The sequence below is a fragment of the Podarcis pityusensis genome (genome assembly GCF_964106645.2).
Source record: "Podarcis pityusensis genome assembly, chromosome: 2".
Classification (NCBI taxonomy): domain Eukaryota; kingdom Metazoa; phylum Chordata; class Lepidosauria; order Squamata; family Lacertidae; genus Podarcis; species Podarcis pityusensis.
In genome coordinates this window covers 82,711,520-82,730,361 of record NC_138029.1, presented here as the reverse complement: position 1 = coordinate 82,730,361, position 18,842 = coordinate 82,711,520, and the positions used below count along the sequence as shown (strand labels likewise).

Genomic DNA, 18,842 nt, shown 5'->3' with positions numbered 1-18,842 from the left:
CATTTTCCTGTAAGGCTAAGGCATTAAGGCTTCAAAAAGAAGAAGAAGAGAAGAATATATATTCTACTGCACTTCAGAAAGTAGGGATTTTTAGTGTTATCAATGTAAATCAAACAGCCATCTTTAAAAGCACTCTACATAAGTAAAATGAAAACTGTCACTTAAAAACATTTCATGCCACAGAAAAGGTTCAGCAAGTGTTTTTAGCAATAAGGCTGGTACTGCATTTGGCACATGACCTTTACAAAGCCTGGTCAATTTCTTGGGTGCTTTCCCTTCTTCTTCTATGGGCCTTCTTCAAATGAATATAATGAAAGCAACATGACTCTTTCTCTTCTCCCCAGGTATATTATTGTGGCAGACAGAATGTTCTCTTCATTTGTAAAAATATACACTCTGTAATTGACTAGATAAAGTGTGCCTGAACAAACAAAACAGTGTTTGATTTCAGGTTCCTCCAACACATGCTTGATTATTCAAACAATAATTAAGGTGTTTGCTTGTAAAGAGGCTGGCAAATCCATTCATTTATATACCACCATTCCTCCTGAAGGAACCCAAGTCAGTGTGCAACATGATAAAAATACAAAATGATGCATCCAAGCCAAATTTGAAGCATGCTGATGCAACACAGGCTGAATTACTTTAGCCTTCTACTCCAGATGTCTTGGACTACAACTCCCATCATCCCCAGCCAGCATAGCCAATTGTCAGAGATATTGGGAAGTATAGTCCAAAACCAGGTTGGAGAAGACTGGATTAGATAGTCATAGAAAGAACATGGAAGAGAACATTTACATTCACTTGAATTTCCAGCACCAAATAAGAAGAATTAAAGCACAGCTGAAGGTAGTGTTTATGAATATGCAACTGCTTAGTTTTCAGAAATCAAGATATAATCTTGCCTATGAAGAATTGACAACTGACAGAATCCAAGATTTGTTTAATAAAACAAGAAGTGTATCCTGGGCAGACAAAGAGCAAAATGCTCAATAAGGGAGTTTGGGGATGTCTTTGTTTGGTGGCTTTTGGCCAATAATTCTCTTCAGAAATAATTGAGAGAACATTCAGAATTAAATTCATGAAATTAGGTAAGAATAAAGTAAAGCATATATGAGAGCCTGACCTTCAGTTGGGCACATTTACCAATTCAAATATATTAGTCAATTGATTTGCCCAAATATTTCTTTCACAGCCTGCCTATAAGTTTCGTATTTTGCTATTAAAACATCATATTAATCAGCTCTTTGGACTGCCCAATCTAGAGGATGTATAAACTGCACTTAGAATATACCAGCTGAGGAACATTAGAATATGCCATGGTACATGGTACATAGTTATGCATATGCCAGTCATATTTATTTGGTATTAACATGCATTTCAAATACCATTATTAAAACATTATGGAAATATTATTAAAATATTATGGAAACATTTTTTGTCACTGGGAGTATTCAAAAATCACCAACACTACTAATTACAATTTCCTCCAAATGTTTCAGGTATGCTTTAAAAAAAGGCTCTGAAATAATCCTCTTTTACTCTTATACAATAACTCTCTCAATGAAAAACATGCTGTGTTAGCACAGATGATTTTCAGCTAATTCAATTAGTTGCTAGGAGACCATTTCAGTAAATGATATCATTTGAAAATAAAAACAGTATTAATATTTAGATCTCAGAGCATCTTGCATTGTACCATGCTTGTGGCAATGGAGATTGTCAGTGAAGAGCATATCGTTCAGTGAGGAAGGTGCCCTATTATTATTATTATTTATTAAATTTGTATACTGCCCTTCATCTGAAGATCACAGGGCAGTTCACAACATAAAAATACAAAATGAGAACACAAAGTACTTAATAAAACAAAAACAAACTAATAACCCCCTCCCCACAAACACATTTAAAAGGCCATAAAATGTTAATCAGTCAAAGCAGATTAACTTGATTAATTAATTAATTAGAGGCCCTAAACCTTGGGGTCTCAAATTTCAGCAGTGCTTTGCGCACCACCAAAATCTGAAAGCTTTTGCCTCTTGCGCTCCATTCTAAATCATAGTTGTGGCATCCCCTGCGGTGCCCCCGAGGCTCCATGCCCAGTGTAACCGAACCAGTTAAAGGTAAAGGGACCCCTGACCATTAGGTCCAGTCGTGACCGACTCTGGGGTTGCAGCGCTCATCTCGCTTTATTGGCCGAGGGAGCCGGCGTACAGCTTCCAGATCATGTTGCCAGAATGACTAAGCCACTCCTGGCGAACCAGAGAAGCACACGGAAACGCCGTTTAGCTTCCCGCCGGAGCAGTACCTATTTATCTACTTGCACTTTGACGTGCTTTTGAACTGCTAGGTAGGCAGGAGAACTGAACCAGTTACGCTCCCCTAAATACTGTCTTTATTTTAATTAAAACAGGTTTGTTCAAAAGTTACAATCCAGTTTTGTCCACTGCCATAATATCACAGAATGATCACTCCAATCTTCAATCCCTCATCACTGTCAGGCAGTCCTTGAGGTATTGTAGTCCTGAGCTGTTAAAGGCTTTATAAGGTCAAAACCAGCAATTTAAATTGGACCTAAAACTAATTGGCAGCCAGTGCAGTCAGGCCAGGATCAGTCTAATGTGCACAAACCGTCTTGCCCCAATGAGCAATCTGGCCGCCAAATTCTGCACTAACTGAAGTTCCCAAGCCATCTTCAGAGGCAGCCCCATGTATAACACATTGCAGTAATCTAATCTAGAGGTTACCAGAGCATGGATGACAGGCGCTAGCCTATCCCTATCCTGCTAGGGGCACAGCTGGGCCACCAGCCAAAGCTGATGGACGGCACTCCATGCCACTGAGGTCACCTGAGCTTCAAGCAGCAGCAAAGGATCTAAAAGTACCCGCAAGCTACATACTCGTTCCTTCACAAGGAATGTAACCCCACCAAGAGCAGGCAACTTCCCACCCATCCAGTCTAGGGAACCACCCACTAACAGTGTATCAGTCTTATCAAGTCTGAGCTTCAGTTTGTTGGCTCTAATCTGAGGCAACAAAACATTCCAGCACTTCCTGAGGAGCCCTGCACTGAAGGCTCCACTCCATGCAGAGCAGCTAGGAGTTGCCACTCTTTAGAGTTCTGTAAGCTGTCTCTTCCTTCTCAAATCCTCTCCTTGATTGATTTCTAATCGGAGAAACCAGTAGAGGGGACTATCTATCCATGATGCACACACAAACGTGAAGAAGATGAGGAAGCCAACAAAGAGATTTAAAGCGGTAGTGGGAGTTGAAATCTAGCCATAACTGGAGAATGACTAATTCCCCAGCACTGATCTACAAAATCAGAGCAGTGTGGTAGCTACTGCTCGAAAGTGTTATCTGACCTGGAGTTTCCAACTTTTTATACTGTTCATAAAGTACTTAGATTTCCACTGGCCAATCAAAAAGCAGATAAGCACTATTGTCTGATAGGGGGTACTTAACTAACTTGTCCAACACAAGGGGAGATGAGAAATGGTGACCTTAGCTGGACTACAGGATCAGGCTGCTTCATCTAAACCAGGGGTAGGCAACATAAGGCCCGGGGGCCGGATGTGGCCCAATAGCCTTCTAAATCTGGCCTGTGGACAGTCCGGAAATCAGTGTGTTTTTAAATGAGTAGAATGTGTCCTTTTATTTAAAATGCATCTCTGGGTTATTTGTGGGGCATAGGAATTCGTTCATATATTTTTTTCAAACTATAGTCCGGCCCACCACAAGGTCAGGGGAACAGTGGACCAGCCCCCTGCTGAAAAAGGTTGCTGACCCCTGATCTAAACACTGCAAAGGGTCACCGGAGAATGGCTTCTAAAACAGAGTGGTTTTTACAATTGCAGCACAGCAGGATTCAGAAAGAAGTAGATCTTCTGCTCCAATTTTCTGCCAGCTTAAAATAACTGGTCCTTTGAATCTCTGCATGACAGAAATTATGTGTGCCTAAATCCACCCCAAGCTGCAATTGATCAAAATACCCCTAATCTTCTTCTTGCTCTAGAATTTTGTCTTACATAATTCAGACTGCCATTCTTACTCCTCTGCACAATCCATTCTGGTTTTGCTAGTTGCAGGGAGGGGAAATGAGCTCTGCAGGGCATAGAATCTCCATGTCCACTCAAATGAAAATGTTCCTCAGCCATCCCACTGGCTTCAGAAGTCTTAGCACATTTAGCATATCTTCACACATGCCGCCATTTTTAAAAAGGAAACCAAAAGACTCAACAAGCTGAATCCTGCGTCCAATACACTTTCTGCACTCTTGCTAATTTGCGGAAAACCCACGGTCCTGCTTACTGAACCAGGAAATCTTTTGTTTGCTTTTCATTCCTTTTTAAATGTGTTCTTCATATAATATGGATTTTTTTTTTACTTTTACTTTTTTTTTTTAAGTCCTTGCAGATTGAACTGAAAAGTCCACAGTAACTAATCCTCAGGAAAGTCCTCTTAGAAAGACAAAATAGCTATAGTAAAAAGCCATGTACCAATTACTGGCTACATGGCTTTCAAAATAATTCATGTGCTTCCGCAGTACAGGTAGATTCTGAGATCTAATTCCCGGTCTCCGATTCTGAATTGTTTTCTTTTGTAAGAAATATTGACTATGGAGTACAGCGTGTATGTGTCACAACTATGCACCAATCACAGAGTGTAGCAACCAGGAAGGTGAGGAAGGAAGTATGGGACTGTGTCCATTTTTACTCCTTTGGTGTACACAGTTTGCTAAAAACGTGTATATGTCCTTTGACATTGACATATGTTTTCTAAATAAAACACTCCCCAGAAGGAATTTGAAATGCGCAGAAGAAAGAGAAAACGTAGTATCAAATGATTAAGGTTTCTGTTTTGTTTGCTTCAAAACGGATATTTAGTACTCTTTCAGATCTTCTCTTATAGAAGGCCACATATAGCGTTGTTCTCCCAAGGCCTTTCTGTCGGTCCATTTCCACAGCATCATACTGAGATGCCAGGAGTACAAGCTCATTACCCAAAACATAAAAGATAATTTTATCTGCCACCTACCCGTACAGCTTCAGACTTTTTGTGAAACATCTCCTCCATATTTTTTGCCAGCTTCTTCACAAGCTGAAGACCATCAATTTCTTCTACAGTAACATCCTTCTCATATTCTTTATATTTCTGCAGGAGAAAAAGAAGTTGCTCAGTGGAACAGCAGAACTAATCTAATGCAATTAGATACATGGTGTAACTTCTCAAGCTTTGTGGGGAAATACTTCTTTTGGTGTGTAACCTACAATCATAGAATTGTATAGCTGGAAAGGATACCAAGGGTAATGAGTCCAACTCCCTGTAATGCAGGAATCTTTTGCCCAACAGAGGCTCAAACTCACAACTCTGAGATTAAGAGTCTCATGCTCTACCGACTGAGCTATGAGTCAGACCTGGAGATGCTTCACACACACACACACACAAATTATTGTAGGAAAAGAAATGAGTTGCTAGGTGGTTCCCAAAGATAACAAAAGCAGGCTATTTCACCCATGCTTTTACATTCAGAGTTACCTATGTGCTGTGATTTGCCCTACCTATGGGTCCATTGGCCATGCTTAAGCCTTGATTCAGGGCTAATCCAAAGGTTATGCCCCATAATGCTCTGCTGTACAGCACCGCCTCCAAAGAGTCCACAATGTACAGTAGCAATTGTTGATGCATGGTTGTCAAATGTAAAGTGAATCCATGCAGCCCTGATCCCACCCACCACCACTCTGCCCCAACCCAGACCTATCCAGGTAAACTGCCCCACAACACCAGCTGCTACTGGCTGACCCCTTCCAAGCCTATCTCATGGGGGTGGGAGGGGGAACATGGAGAAAATGCCACATCACTATTGTTTCCCTCTTATTCAGTTTTAAGTGTTATAACTTGATTGACATTGGTACAAATTGCAATACTATGTGTTCTAAAGATACTTGGATTTACACTTTCCTTCCAGGCTCTTTGAGACATTTTACCCCTTTTTAATGCATCAAAACATGCAGTACTAAAAAGAGAGCATTCTAGAGTGCCTTTTAAGTAGGTTCTGCTGGCAAACCTGCCTATATGAACCGTAATAACCAAATTAACAGCATAAGCCAATGCATATTTACTCAGAAGCAAATGCTATTATGTTCAGTGTGTGTTTTTTACTGACAGGAAACTGTATACAGGATTGCACAGGTTCTTTTACAAGGGAAAAAAAGAACTATATTGGATTACTTTAATGAGGGTGCTTTTCCTTCCACCTGCCCATTTTCTTTACAAACAGAACATGCCAGGGTTTGCACAATTTCTCCCTCAATTTGTGAGCAATTTGTCATCATCAACAAGTAAGAAAGTATGCTTTTTTCTCATCCCTTTGATCATATTGTCTAAGATCAATAGCTACTTCCTTCCCATTTTGATTAGAGAAAATCAGAAGATGACAGTGAACAGAAGAAACAGGCAGATTACAAGTCAAAACCATCAATATTCAGTTATTGAAATCAAAGTTAAATTTGCTTTTCTTATTTTATCCCTACCCAAGTCCTCAAGGATTTATATACACTCTGGAATTGGAGGTTTCACTTTTCACAGGATTCCAAGACCTGTGTGTGTGTTTAAAGAAAACACTCAGTGAGAGAGATGAGAGTGCTGAATATATGAAACAGCTGAGTAACTGCAGACATTTCAGGCAAACTGGTTGCATTAAAGGTTTAATGTTTCCCTCAAGGATCATGGTTGGGTTTTCTTAAAATCAATATCTAAAACAACTGCCTTAAAAAAACAACTTTACTCATTATACTGACAGGTTAAGAAGCAGAGAGGCAATTCCCCATCATGTTTATTTCTGATAGAACATATTTGATTCTGATAAAGGATCTCTCCTTAGCAACTGACCTTAGTCTTCCTTAAAGTTTGCTAACACTCTGTACCTTGAGAAACTGTTTTCAAATCTAAGACCTATAAGCCCATATCAGGAAGCAAAAGCAGAAATGAATGCACTCAGCTTATATATGTTACGCAGTACTGGCAAGACATGCAACCAAAAGTTGGTTTGAGCATGGTGCTGATAATGCCAAGGTTGCAGGTTCAAGCCCCAGAAGGAAGCATATTCTTCTATAGCAGGGAGTTGAACTAGATGATCCTTGGGATCCCTTCCAACTCTATGATTCTATCCTAAAATGTAGGGATTGTATCCTCACCACCTAGCAGGAGGCCTCCTTTTCAGAGTTCTTTCAAGCCAGCCAGGCCCTTCTCCAAAATACTCTATCCTAGAAGCTGCTGGGACTCAAACTCCCATCAGCCCTTGCCATCATGGTCAGTACCCAGTGATGATGGGAGTTGTAGTCCAACAACATCACATTGGGGACCTCTGGTCTATTCCATTTTTCCTTCTTAATTCTCCTGACTTGCTTAGTCCTCACTGAACTGATTGGGGTTCTTAGGGAGGATTTAAAAATCAGGTTTAAAAATCTTTTCTATGTTTCTTAGTGGTCTGTTTCCACAAAACAGGCATAGTTATTCACCAGCTGAGATCACAATTAGAGGGAATGATACAGCCTGCTCAGTGCATTACTGTCATCCAGGGGTTCGTTGCCTTAAATATTTGCATTAAAACAATAAATAGTATTTAACGTTTGCATAGCACGCATAAGTGTTTAAAGAGATTCAGAGACATTATCCATTCTTACAACAACACTGTAAGATGTCAGTATTACCCTCCATATAGCAGGTGGTGGTATCAAGCTAAGAGAAAGTAGCTTGCATAAGGCCATCTGGAGTATTCATGAAAGAGGCAAGGTTAATCAAAGTTATTGATTCATAGCACTAAAATCAAGATTCTTGTTTCATAGAACAGTCCCTTAGCCACCACGCTTACAGACTGTTATTACAGATGCTAATCTCCTCTTTTTGACTATGCTAACACATGAATGTATGCGCCAGACTCCATAAATTGCTCTTTGAATCCTAGAGAGCTGGGTGCACATGAAAAACATGCATGCATGTGCTCCTTAGGATCCCAGCCGTTACTTGATAAAGTGAATGTGAGGTGTCTACGGCCAACTTTAGGCTCCAATCTGTTTTCATCTAGTTGAAGATGCTACATTGGGTCAGGAAAACCCTACCTATGGGACACAGTTCTGGAGTTATATAACTTCACAGCAATATCCAAATCAGTCAGAGCAATAATACAGGCAGACCTTTCTCCTGGTGCCTGAAGACAGACCGATGGTCCAGCAGAGAGATGGACAAGGCAGGCAATTCAGTGAGGAATCAAAGAAATTTGGTGAGTGAGTTCCTCAGCCAGCACCTGAGCAAGACATAGCTCAAAATGAAGAGCAAAGACAGTTAGCAGCTTATTTAGGGCTAGATGTAGCCCTATGGCACCTGATCCCTACTTAGTTAAAAGCTGCTGTATCACTCTCTACTGAAGTGATATGGCAGTGCAACAGATATGAAACCAGCTGTTTCCTCTTGTTCCTATAGTAGTGCAAAGACCAGGGTTCAAATTCCTCACTCAGCCACGAAACTCATTGGGTGACCTTGGACCAGTCACTGTTCCTTAGCCTAACCTACCTCACAGGATTATTGTGAGGATAAAATGTGGAGAGGGAAAACCATGTATGTCACCTTGAGCTCGTTGGAGAAAAGGTGAGATATACTATGCTATGCTATATTATACTATATCATATATTATATGAAGTAATAACATTACATCACATTATGTAAAACTTGGTTCCCACTGCCTTACACAGTTGAAAGTTCACATGTCTTGAACCTTATTGAATTCTGTGGTCGATTAGACTCCTTGCTCGGATTAAATAGGACAAAACTCTTAAACTGATTTAGGTGAGGGATTATGTTATAAGAGGTCATATCTTTGCATTATTCATTGTGTGTTTTAATTATATATGTGTATCTTTCTGAGTTAATTATATATGTGTGCCCGGAGATTCTTTTCCATTGACCACATTAAACAAAACTAAACCAAAATCATTCTAACAGTACACATGCATTAAAACTACTAAAGAGAAGAAAACAGACTCAAAGTCAGCAGTAAATAACTGTTTTGAAGTAGAGGAGAAAGTAATGAAAGCTGACAAGCACAGGTTAGATAAGAATCTTGTCACATTCACGAAGTGAATATGCAAATCTCCATAAGACTTCAGATTTGATACAGTACAAGAAATATTCAAAACACCAATTCCTTTTGTTAGCCGAATCAGCATTTGGCAAGGCATGGTCCCAAGAACATTTATCATTTCTGAAAGAAAACACACACACACACAACCCCCACATTAATTCTGCAGCATCTATTTTGCCAGATCATTTCACACAAGCACAAGGAAAAGAGAAACACTGCTTCACTGTCAGAACTTTTAATGTTGTTCATGCACTTGGGTCAATTTTTTAGTTGCGTGTTCACTGAGTATATGGTAATAAGGTGCCAAATGCAACTCACAGGAACTTGAAGTGGAAGGTTTGCGCAATACAAAAAAAACACATCTTGTCTACAAGCTATATGATCAAGAGTGCTGCCTAGCCTAATGAAATATTATATTTTTTAATTTTTAATTCCTATTTTATATTTTTAATTCACAGTAGGGAACAAATTCAAAGCCAATGGGATCAGATATCAAAGCAATATTTTCTTGATGACTGATAGTGTAAGTCACAAGATACTAGTCCTCCTGCCCTCTAGGGGGTCTCACACACCAGAAGAACCCACTATGCCCAAAAGATAACCACTGACACTCCTACAGCAAGCAGAACACAGAAAGAGGAAGGTTTCTAGTCTCCTACAACTATAGTCATAGAATCCTAGAGCTGGAAGCGCAGAAATGTCCCGTATGAGGATCAAACCTGCAACCTTGGTGTTATCAGCGCCACACTCTAACCAACTGAGTCCTGATCTGGTATTATCCCTGAACAGTGAATCACAGCAAAAGCAGGTGGTTAGGGACCATTCCTGTGTGTGCTAGCCTCCCATAGTCAACTATATTGATCTGGAAGCTCTGATGGGGTTACTTAACATGTTTGGGTGAAAACATGGGAAGGAAATGTTGCTAAGGCACAACTGCTGAGCAGCATTCCTGCTTGCACTGATAACCCCTCCCTCATCAAATGAAGTTGGTACGGCAGCTGAAATACCACATCAAACTTATCTCTTTAGCAGAGTTATGGGGGGGGGGCAATGTTGGCAACATGCTAATCTAATTTGAGCTTTCTCTACCTAGATATATGGTTCTTGCCCATTGCTTAATTGTAAATATACAAGGCATAAACTATACTCAATTTCATGCTTAATTATATTTGATTTGGGGTATGTGGAACTGGATTTATACCCTTTATTTGTTTGCTTATTATACCGCCTTCAAGAATAAGCAGCTTTCCCTGCCAGCACACAACAGCTTCATAAAACAAAAATGAAAAAATCAAATGAAATGAAAAAATAAATAAATTATGACAACATATAAAACCACCACAAAATCATTCCAAAAAGCTCTGTACTGTATTTTATAAGCCTGCAGCTTTTGGCATTACTGAAGGCTAGACGTTGGAGGTTATGGCAAGTAAATGAGTTATTTCCTTTAGTATGGGTGATATCCAACATCACATTAGTGGGCTTCCACTCACACAGTTGGTGTTCCCTTCTTCTTCTCCATGCTGCAGCACTCCAAAATCTACTTTGGAGCCTCAACCCCCAGCACAAGAGCTTTGGGGGGGGGGGAGGAAGAGGAAGTCCTATTGCATGAGTGGAAGTCTGTTCTGATAGTGGAAAAACACAGGTGGATGTCACCCATTAGCTGGCAATACTGATGCATGAAGAAACATTGGTGGTGCTGCATCAAGTAAAGCTATTCTAGTATCTAGAGGTGATGAGAAATTATGGGAACCCACTGAATTTAGAGGTTGCTAAATTGGAAGTAGCTGTCAACTTTTTAACTGGATCATAATTAATTCATCCCCAAGCCAGAGTTATCTACAAACCAGGAACATGTTATAGGATTGCACCCATCCTTCCTTCGCTTTGATTTTCTCCCTGATTTCCCAGAGAGGAATTCAGCAAAGTGCTATGGCAATCATTCTGTCAACGGAAACATTTCAGATTTCCAGAAGGAGAAATCCCCCTCCCATCGCCCTGCAGTGGACTGTTCAAGGGATTGTCCCAATGCCCCATCGCTGCGCATAAGCCAATATTGGGGACAAGTTTGGTAAAGGGAAAGGACCTCTGGATGGTTAAGTCCAGTCAAAGGCGACTAGGGGGTTCAGTGCTCATCTCTCTTTTCAGGCCGGGGGAGGCGGTGTTTGTCCACAGACAGCTTTCTGGATGATGTGGCCAGCAGAGGACCACAACGAGTGCCAGAGCACACAGAAACACCATTTACCTTCCCACCACAGCAGTACCTACTTAGCTACTTGCACTGGCATGCTTTTGAACTGCTAAGTTGGCAGAAGCTGAGACAGAGCAACAGGAGCTCACCCGTCAAGCGGATTCAAACCGCTGAACTTCCGATCGGCAAGCCCAAAAGGCTGTGATTTAGACTACAGCGCCACCCGCTGGGACAGTTTTACATGGGGGGGAGGAAGGGGGGAAATCCCCACTGCGCTAGCAAAAGTCCCTGTGCAGGCTTCCAGTAGCGAGGCTCATTAGCTGAATCAGGCCCACATTCACACAACACAAATTATACTTTGCACTTGTCCTCCAAATTGAAATTCAAAGCCACAGTTTGGCTGTTGTTTCTGATTCTGATTTGGAGGGCAAGCACAAATGACAAGAACCAGGAAGTCACAGAGGAAACTGAAGCATGGGAGGAGAGGAGGAAGGGATGCAGAGAGAGCATCTGAGTCATGGTTTGGTGTTAAATGTGAACCAGCACGTTGCCTCAGTTCAGCTTAATCTGCCACCAACGTATTGTCAGCAACCCATTTTGGCAAGGAAAAGTTGGCAGCAACTATTACAAAACTTAATTGGCTTCTCTGAAGGTTGTTTAATTCTATATTTGGGATGTCCTGACAATCAAAAGTAATCGATAAATGAGTCTGCAAAGTCATAATAAGCTTAAAACTAATACAATCTGCAGCTGTTAATGTGGTTTTCTAGGTCCAGAGCCAAAAGCTTTTGTCGACAGGCTTGGAACTCTGCCGTAATGAATTCTTTAGAGTCCAAAACTGAGCAATGGAAAAGAATGCATAGATGGGTTGCTAATGTGCCTCTGATATCCAAACAAATTGTTGTCTTTTCACTTTTCTTACATTTATACATACCTACATACATACCAGTACCTACCCATGCATGGCCTAAGATCATCTCCTAGTCACAGTCCGGTCTGAGGTTACAGCTAATTCAAAAACACTGCGCTGAGCCACCAGGCAGCTCTATAGGCTTCCTGTGATGTGTGTCCTTTTTGTGTGTGTGAAGGCAAGGCAATGGGAGCAGGCTCTGCGTATTGACATCACACACTATGCTTGGATACAATAAGTGGCAATAACAGAACCTGGGGCTGCTAATAAGTGGCTATGCAGTTGGAGGACAGACTCCTGGATTGGAGAGGGGGCTGTCGGAGCTGGGAAGGAGATGAAGTAAGTAGGAAAACTCTAGTGGTGCAAAGAAAAAGAAAGAGTTCATACTGGAACATTTCTAATCGCCATGTGGAACCCTTTCACATCTCCAAATCACCAGAGGTGTAAGCGTTACATTGATTTTAATAGATTGGGGGGGGGGGCAGGGATGCCAACAAAATTTATTGTCTAACAGTTCGGTCTGGATGCTTAAGAAACCAAAGATGCGATGGAAGGAGCGTGCGAGCAATGCATCACTGAGGACAAAGTTTCATGTTTCCCCCTTCTCTTCAATCCACAAACTCCAGGCACTTTTTTGGACCAAGGCTTTTCTTGTTGAGCAAGGTGAATCAGGTGAAACAACAAGGAGTGTGTTTGGACACAAGAGGGCCCCTTGCAGAAGGAGGCCCTTGTGCAGTGGTTCCACCCCAGCCTCTGAAGTGTGGAGGCTGGCAAGAGAGAGGGCCTGTATGATTGGACTGAGGCTGCATACACACCACACGTATTTAAGCACATTTACTACCCCTCCCGCAACAACAACAAAAGAATTGTAGGAACTGCAGTTTCCCCTCACAGAGTTACAGTTCCTGACACTCTTAACAGACTACAGTTCCCAGTAATCTTTGGGGGAAGTCATATGCTTCAAATATATGGTGTGTACACAGCCAGTCACTCCAAGTCTAATCCAATTAAAAGATGCTATCTGCTACTCTTAAGTGATCTCTGTGTGTAGGGGGGGGGGGGAATTGGCATAGCAGAAAAATATAAGACATGTTTTGTGACGGTGCATAGATATGTAATTGCTTTTGCATTAATTGCCCCATGAAATGATGCTGAGACAGTACAGGATGTATGAAATTGATAGTTTATTTTACCCATCAGTGATTTTCAGTGTGTTACCTTGTGAGAGTGACCTGGGAAATGCCCTATTAATTAGACAGGGCCATATGTACCACCATCCTACGTTCACTGTGACCCTGGGGTGAAGCTCTGATGAAGCCCCAAGCAAGCAGGCGTTCCTATGCTCACTTTCAATCTCAGAGTATGCTGTTCCAGAGTATGGTAAGTTTGCCAAGAATGACAGCTAGAATAGAACAATAGCCACTTTAATTAGATACACAAATTCTGTGTTTTTGTAGTAGAGGTATTTTATATGATAATTTCCAACAGCATGCAAAAAGAAAAAAGAAAAGAGAGAAAACCCTCAAAGATAATTAGTTTTATTATGCTTCCCACTACTGCTACACAGTGCTATAGTTGATGGCATTCTGATGCCTAACATGTTTCCCCATTCCTCAGAATAGATGCTTTTCCTTAAAGTTTTTCTATATTGCTTTTCCTGTGCATTTTTTAAAAAAAGTTTCCTAAATAAGGCATTTAAAAACTTTGCAACAAATAATATGGGAAAGCTCCCTGCAAGATCCCCACAAGTCAGAGCAACTTATCTCTCTGCATGGCAGCCGTGCATGTGAGCACCATTACTGGGTTACTTCTAGGATTCTCACACTAAACACGTGGCATATGAAGGGCAGGTTCCATTCTCAACAACTGGGCCCTACACACAGCAGTTGTATTAAACTATAACTCCCTGTATAGGAACTTGTGTCTGCCCGTCATGCTTTGCACCAGAAGTGGATTGCAAAGGGCTGGGATAACATCACTACGCTAGCTTCCTGGAAGGTTGTTGCTGTTGCTTACCGGGAGCTAGGAGGAGGCAGAACCAATCTGGTGCCCCTGCCTGTGCATTTGCACCACAACAACCTCCCCGTCAACTTCCCTCTTCCTCTTATGGTAAACAACAGTGATGCACCTGCCAGGAAGCTAGGATAGTACCTCAGCTCCACCACTCCAGCTGCTTCTGCTTTGCATATGTGATGGCCTGGGGCTCAGGCTCGGAACCAGAGGAGTCTCAGTCTGCACCAGATCCTTTGCCTCAGGCGGCATCGGAACCAGGTCTGGGGCCTGATTCTGAAGAGCCCCAGCCTGCACAGGTACCCCTGCAACAAGCACCAGCTGGGCCGAGTCAGGGGTCTGAGCCTGCCCTAGCTCCAGATGGGGATTACCTCGTTGCCTTCAGCTGGGCAATCACTTACAGCTGTTCCACTACTAGTTGGGTCAGAGAGGCTGAGGCGGCCTCTGGGTCTAGTAACCCACCAACATCTCCCGAGCTGCAGAGACTAAGGTCTGAGAGAAGGAGAGACCTGAGTACTCGCAGGAGGAGTGCTCGCCTACGGACGAGGCAGGGAGGTGAGTGACTGGGGGATCAAGACCGGCTGTTACCTCGACAAAGATAAAAGGCTGTCAGACCCTGCCCCAGGTTGCGGGAGCAATGTTGCTGTTTGCTAGAACCTGCCTGAGACCCTGTGCCTGACCCTGCCTGGTTTCCTGCCTAGGTCCTGTCGGACTGACTCCTCATGGAACCCTTGGATTCGGGACCGGACCTGGACCACGTTGCTCAGGTTGCCCCCGGGCCCAGCACATTATACCCACTCCAAAGTGGTGTTAACACTGAGACAGTCACAGCAACTGATTGCCATATGAAGTGAGAAGGGGGTCAACAATGTGAATTTGGGGTATGTATCTCCATATGGTATGGGAGAGGAAGAAAGTGAGTTCAACTGGTACCCATACTGAAAGCTCATCCCCCCCACCCTCCTCAATTGTTTTGGCAGCAAAGTTTTGCACAGAACTGGCAGATGGGATGATTTAGAGTCACAGGTGGTTCTTTCTATTTAATTCCTGATCATCCCACACAATTCCCACACCCATGTGGCCCTCTTTTGCTGGGGCTATTTCCCAGCAGCATAAGGATGCAAGTAAACACAACATGGGACTGCTTGTTCAGGGAATAGGCAACGGGGTTTAAACAAAAACCCTGCTGTTTTTTGAGCCATTGGTAGAGATCCTCCTCCTCGTCCCCTGCTCTCCATGTTTTAGGTCTCCAAAATGTCCACATACCCCACTGAGAACTCACTTTGATGATTGCCATGTGGCTTTGCCTTATGAGACTGATATTTATTTTTATTTTTATTTTTATTATTAAAAAGCTGGTGTGTTATGGGGCATAGTATTTTGGCATGGGGATGTCATTCATAATACAGTGGTACCTCGGGTTACATACGCTTCAGGTTACAGACTCCACTCACCCAGAAATAGTACCTCGGGTTAAGAACTTTGCTTCAGGATGAGAACAAAAATCGTGCTCCGGTGGCGCAACAGCAGTGGGAGGCCCCATTAGCTAAAGTGGTGCTTCAGGTTAAGAACAGTTTCAGGTTAAGAACGGACCTCCAGAATGAATTAAGTACTTAACCCAAGGTACCACTGTAGGGTGAAAGATCTACCCATACCCTGGTCTGGATCCAGTTGAGAGCTTCTCACAACAGCTATTTGTTTGCTTTTTAAACAGATGTATAAGGCCAAACATCACGATAGGACATAACATCCCTGCATTAAGTCTCCGTGCTCACTCATTCCCTAACCTATTAAGTCAATATCACTTCCTACATGAAAATGTTCCTCTGCTCACAGATTCCACTGTGTTAGGCCATTTCCTAAAATGTCACTCCTTTCAGAGCAGGTAGCTTTGTGGAGATGACTCCTACTCTGGAATGAAGATAACTGCCCTGCTATCAGCAATGTTCCGAGAAAGAAACAAAAGAGCTGTAATCACTGAGGTTGCCAGCATCTCACTATATTGAAATCAATTAGAGAAAAAGTGAGGACAAGGAAGATAAGGAGTGAATCAGCAGCAGTTACTAGGGAACTCTGAACAGGTTTCTTCCAGTATCCAGACAGAAATGCAAAACACATCAACAAACTATTGCCTCTCTATATCAGACAAATCAGTCAACCATGTGCCTTAAAACAGTGGACAACATGAGATCATTCACAGGAAATGAGACAGTACTGAAATACTCATTGTCAGCTGTTCAGTGCCACCACTCTTTGGGCAATGGTTTAGAGGTAGTGAGATGGCAACCCAGGAACTAGACGCATTTCCCAGTCTCAAAGGGACTACCGTATTTTTCGCACCATTGGACGCACTTTTTTCCTCCTAAAAAGGAAGGGAAAATGTCTGTGCATCTTATGGAGCGAATGTGTGGTCCCTGGAGCCAAATCGCTGTTGCCCTGCGCTGCTGGGGTGCTCTTTGGTGGTGGGGGGAGGAGCCACGGTGCTCTGCCGGCAGCCTCCGCTTTCCCCTGAAGCCCCGGCAACGTTTGCAAGCAGCGGGAAGGCTGTGCGTTCCTGGGGTGCTCTTTGGGGGTGGGGGGGAGGAGCCAGACTGCTCTGCCTCCAGCCTTTGCTTTCCCCTGAAGCCCCTGCAACGTTTGCAAGCAGAGGGAAGGCTGTGAGCTCCTGGGCTGCTCTTTGGGGGTGGGGGGGAGGAGCCAAGCGGCTCTGCCGGCAGCTTCTGCTTTCCTCTGAAGCCCCGACAAGGTTTGCAAGCAGAGGGAAGGCTGTGTGTTCCTGGGGTGCTCTTTGGGGGTGGGGGAGGAGCCAGACTGCTCTGCCTCCAGCCTTTGCTTTCCCCTGAAGCCCGGACAAGGTTTGCAAGCAGAGGGAAGGCTGTGTGTTCCTGGGGTGCTCGTGGGGGTGGGGAGCAGCAAATTGCTGTCTCTCAGTGCCTCCTAATTCAACTGCAAAGGATTGCCTAACCGGATTCTGAGCTCCATTTGAACTTTAAAAATATTAAGTTTGGGGATTTCTTCAAGTAGCAGTTTTGCAGAAATAGTCATAAATACATGCAAAGCATTTCCACAATCCAGTATTAGTGAGCTCAGCTAAAACTGAGCAGGCATCTGGCTCAGTAACAGTTTAAACTACACAACTATAACCAAACATCCTGTGTGTTTGTGTGTGGACCATGTTCCTAGCAGCTAATCTTTATTGCTGAAAAGAGGCACTGATATTCCACTCCAAATCTATAATTCATTATACAAATTCTTACAAGTACAGTCCACCTATACCAAACCAAAAACATTGTGTTCTCTTGTTATTGAATGGAAGCTATTTATCTGCCCTCTTTTCCTCCTCTGTTCTTTGCTCAGTCACTCCATTTTGAATCTTCCTTTCAAAACAACCATGCCTGTTTTGAGAAAACTTCAGAGATTTAGGAACTGGAGCACAATCATTTGATCTCTTTGCTGTTCCTCCATACTCCAAGCACTTCTCATTTGCACAGCCCTGGTTTCTCTCCCTGACTATTAATATTCTTGATTAATAACAGTAAAATGCTCAAATTTTAATTTTTGTGACTGCTGCCAATACTGACTTCCCAGTGATAATGAAAACAGCTACATTATAATGGAATGTCTGTCCTTTTTCCATTCTCTTCATTATATATCGTGGCTCGCTTTAAAGCAGCAAAGTGGACAGGAGCCACCCACTTTGCTGTTTTAAATAGTTTAGTACAACATTTGAGTCAGATTTTTTCTTCTTATTTTCCTGCTCTAAAAACTTGGTGCGTCTTTTGGTCAGGTGCGTCCTATGGAGCGAAAAATACGGTAATTAGTTTTTAACACTTGAGTACAATGAGATCTATATTAGCCTTTCCATGAAGATTGTAACGCAGTGGGGATGGCACAACTTCACCTTCATCTATCCTTAGGGGTGCATACTGTTACAGATGTTGCCAACCCCACTCTCTGCCAAGTGGTTAAAAAACAATTAAACATTGATAGAATTAAAACCAGAGAGAGAGAAAGAGATTCTGTTAAAATCATACAAATAACTGCAATAAAAACAGCATGGCACCAACCCTTTCATTAAAGGTAAAGGTAAAGGGACCCCTGACCATTAGGTCCAGTCGCGAACAACTCTGGGGTTGCAGCGCTCATCTCGCTTTATTGGCCGAGGGAGCTGGCATACAGCTTCCAGGTCATGTGGCCAGCATGACTAAGCCGCTTCTGGCGAACCAGAGAAGCGCACGGAAACGCCGTTTACCTTCCCGCCGGAGCAGTACCTATTTATCTACTTGCACTTTGACATGCTTTCAAACTGCTAGGTTGGCAGGAGCAGGGACCAAGCAACGGGAGCTCACCCTTTTGTTAAAAACCATCAGTTCCCAAAAGCCTGTTGGAACAAAAAAGTCTTCACCTGCTGGCAGTGGTGCTTTTATCTTCTTGAGTCCTATTCTGCTGCTGCCTACCTTTAGCAACATTGCTAAAGGGAGGGTGATACAGACAGCTGAATAAACGGGGGGGGGGGAGGCATCTCCTTGCACAGTGGTACTTTGACTCTAACACTTGAGAGTAGGGAAGACAGGTAAAGGGAAAAAGAAGGAGGG

General features: G+C 42.7%; 1 protein-coding gene across 2 annotated transcripts in view; it reads right to left on the bottom strand.

Annotated features, from left to right (window-relative positions):
- CACNA2D3 (calcium voltage-gated channel auxiliary subunit alpha2delta 3) overlaps nt 1-18,842 on the bottom strand; it is a 479,869-nt gene that overhangs the window by 364,020 nt on the left and 97,007 nt on the right. For both annotated transcript variants that reach the window (XM_080996726.1, XM_080996727.1), the window contains exon 3: nt 5,035-5,151. In XM_080996726.1, the coding sequence (XP_080852852.1) occupies nt 5,035-5,151 (117 nt within the window). The remainder of the gene's footprint in view (nt 1-5,034; nt 5,152-18,842) is intronic.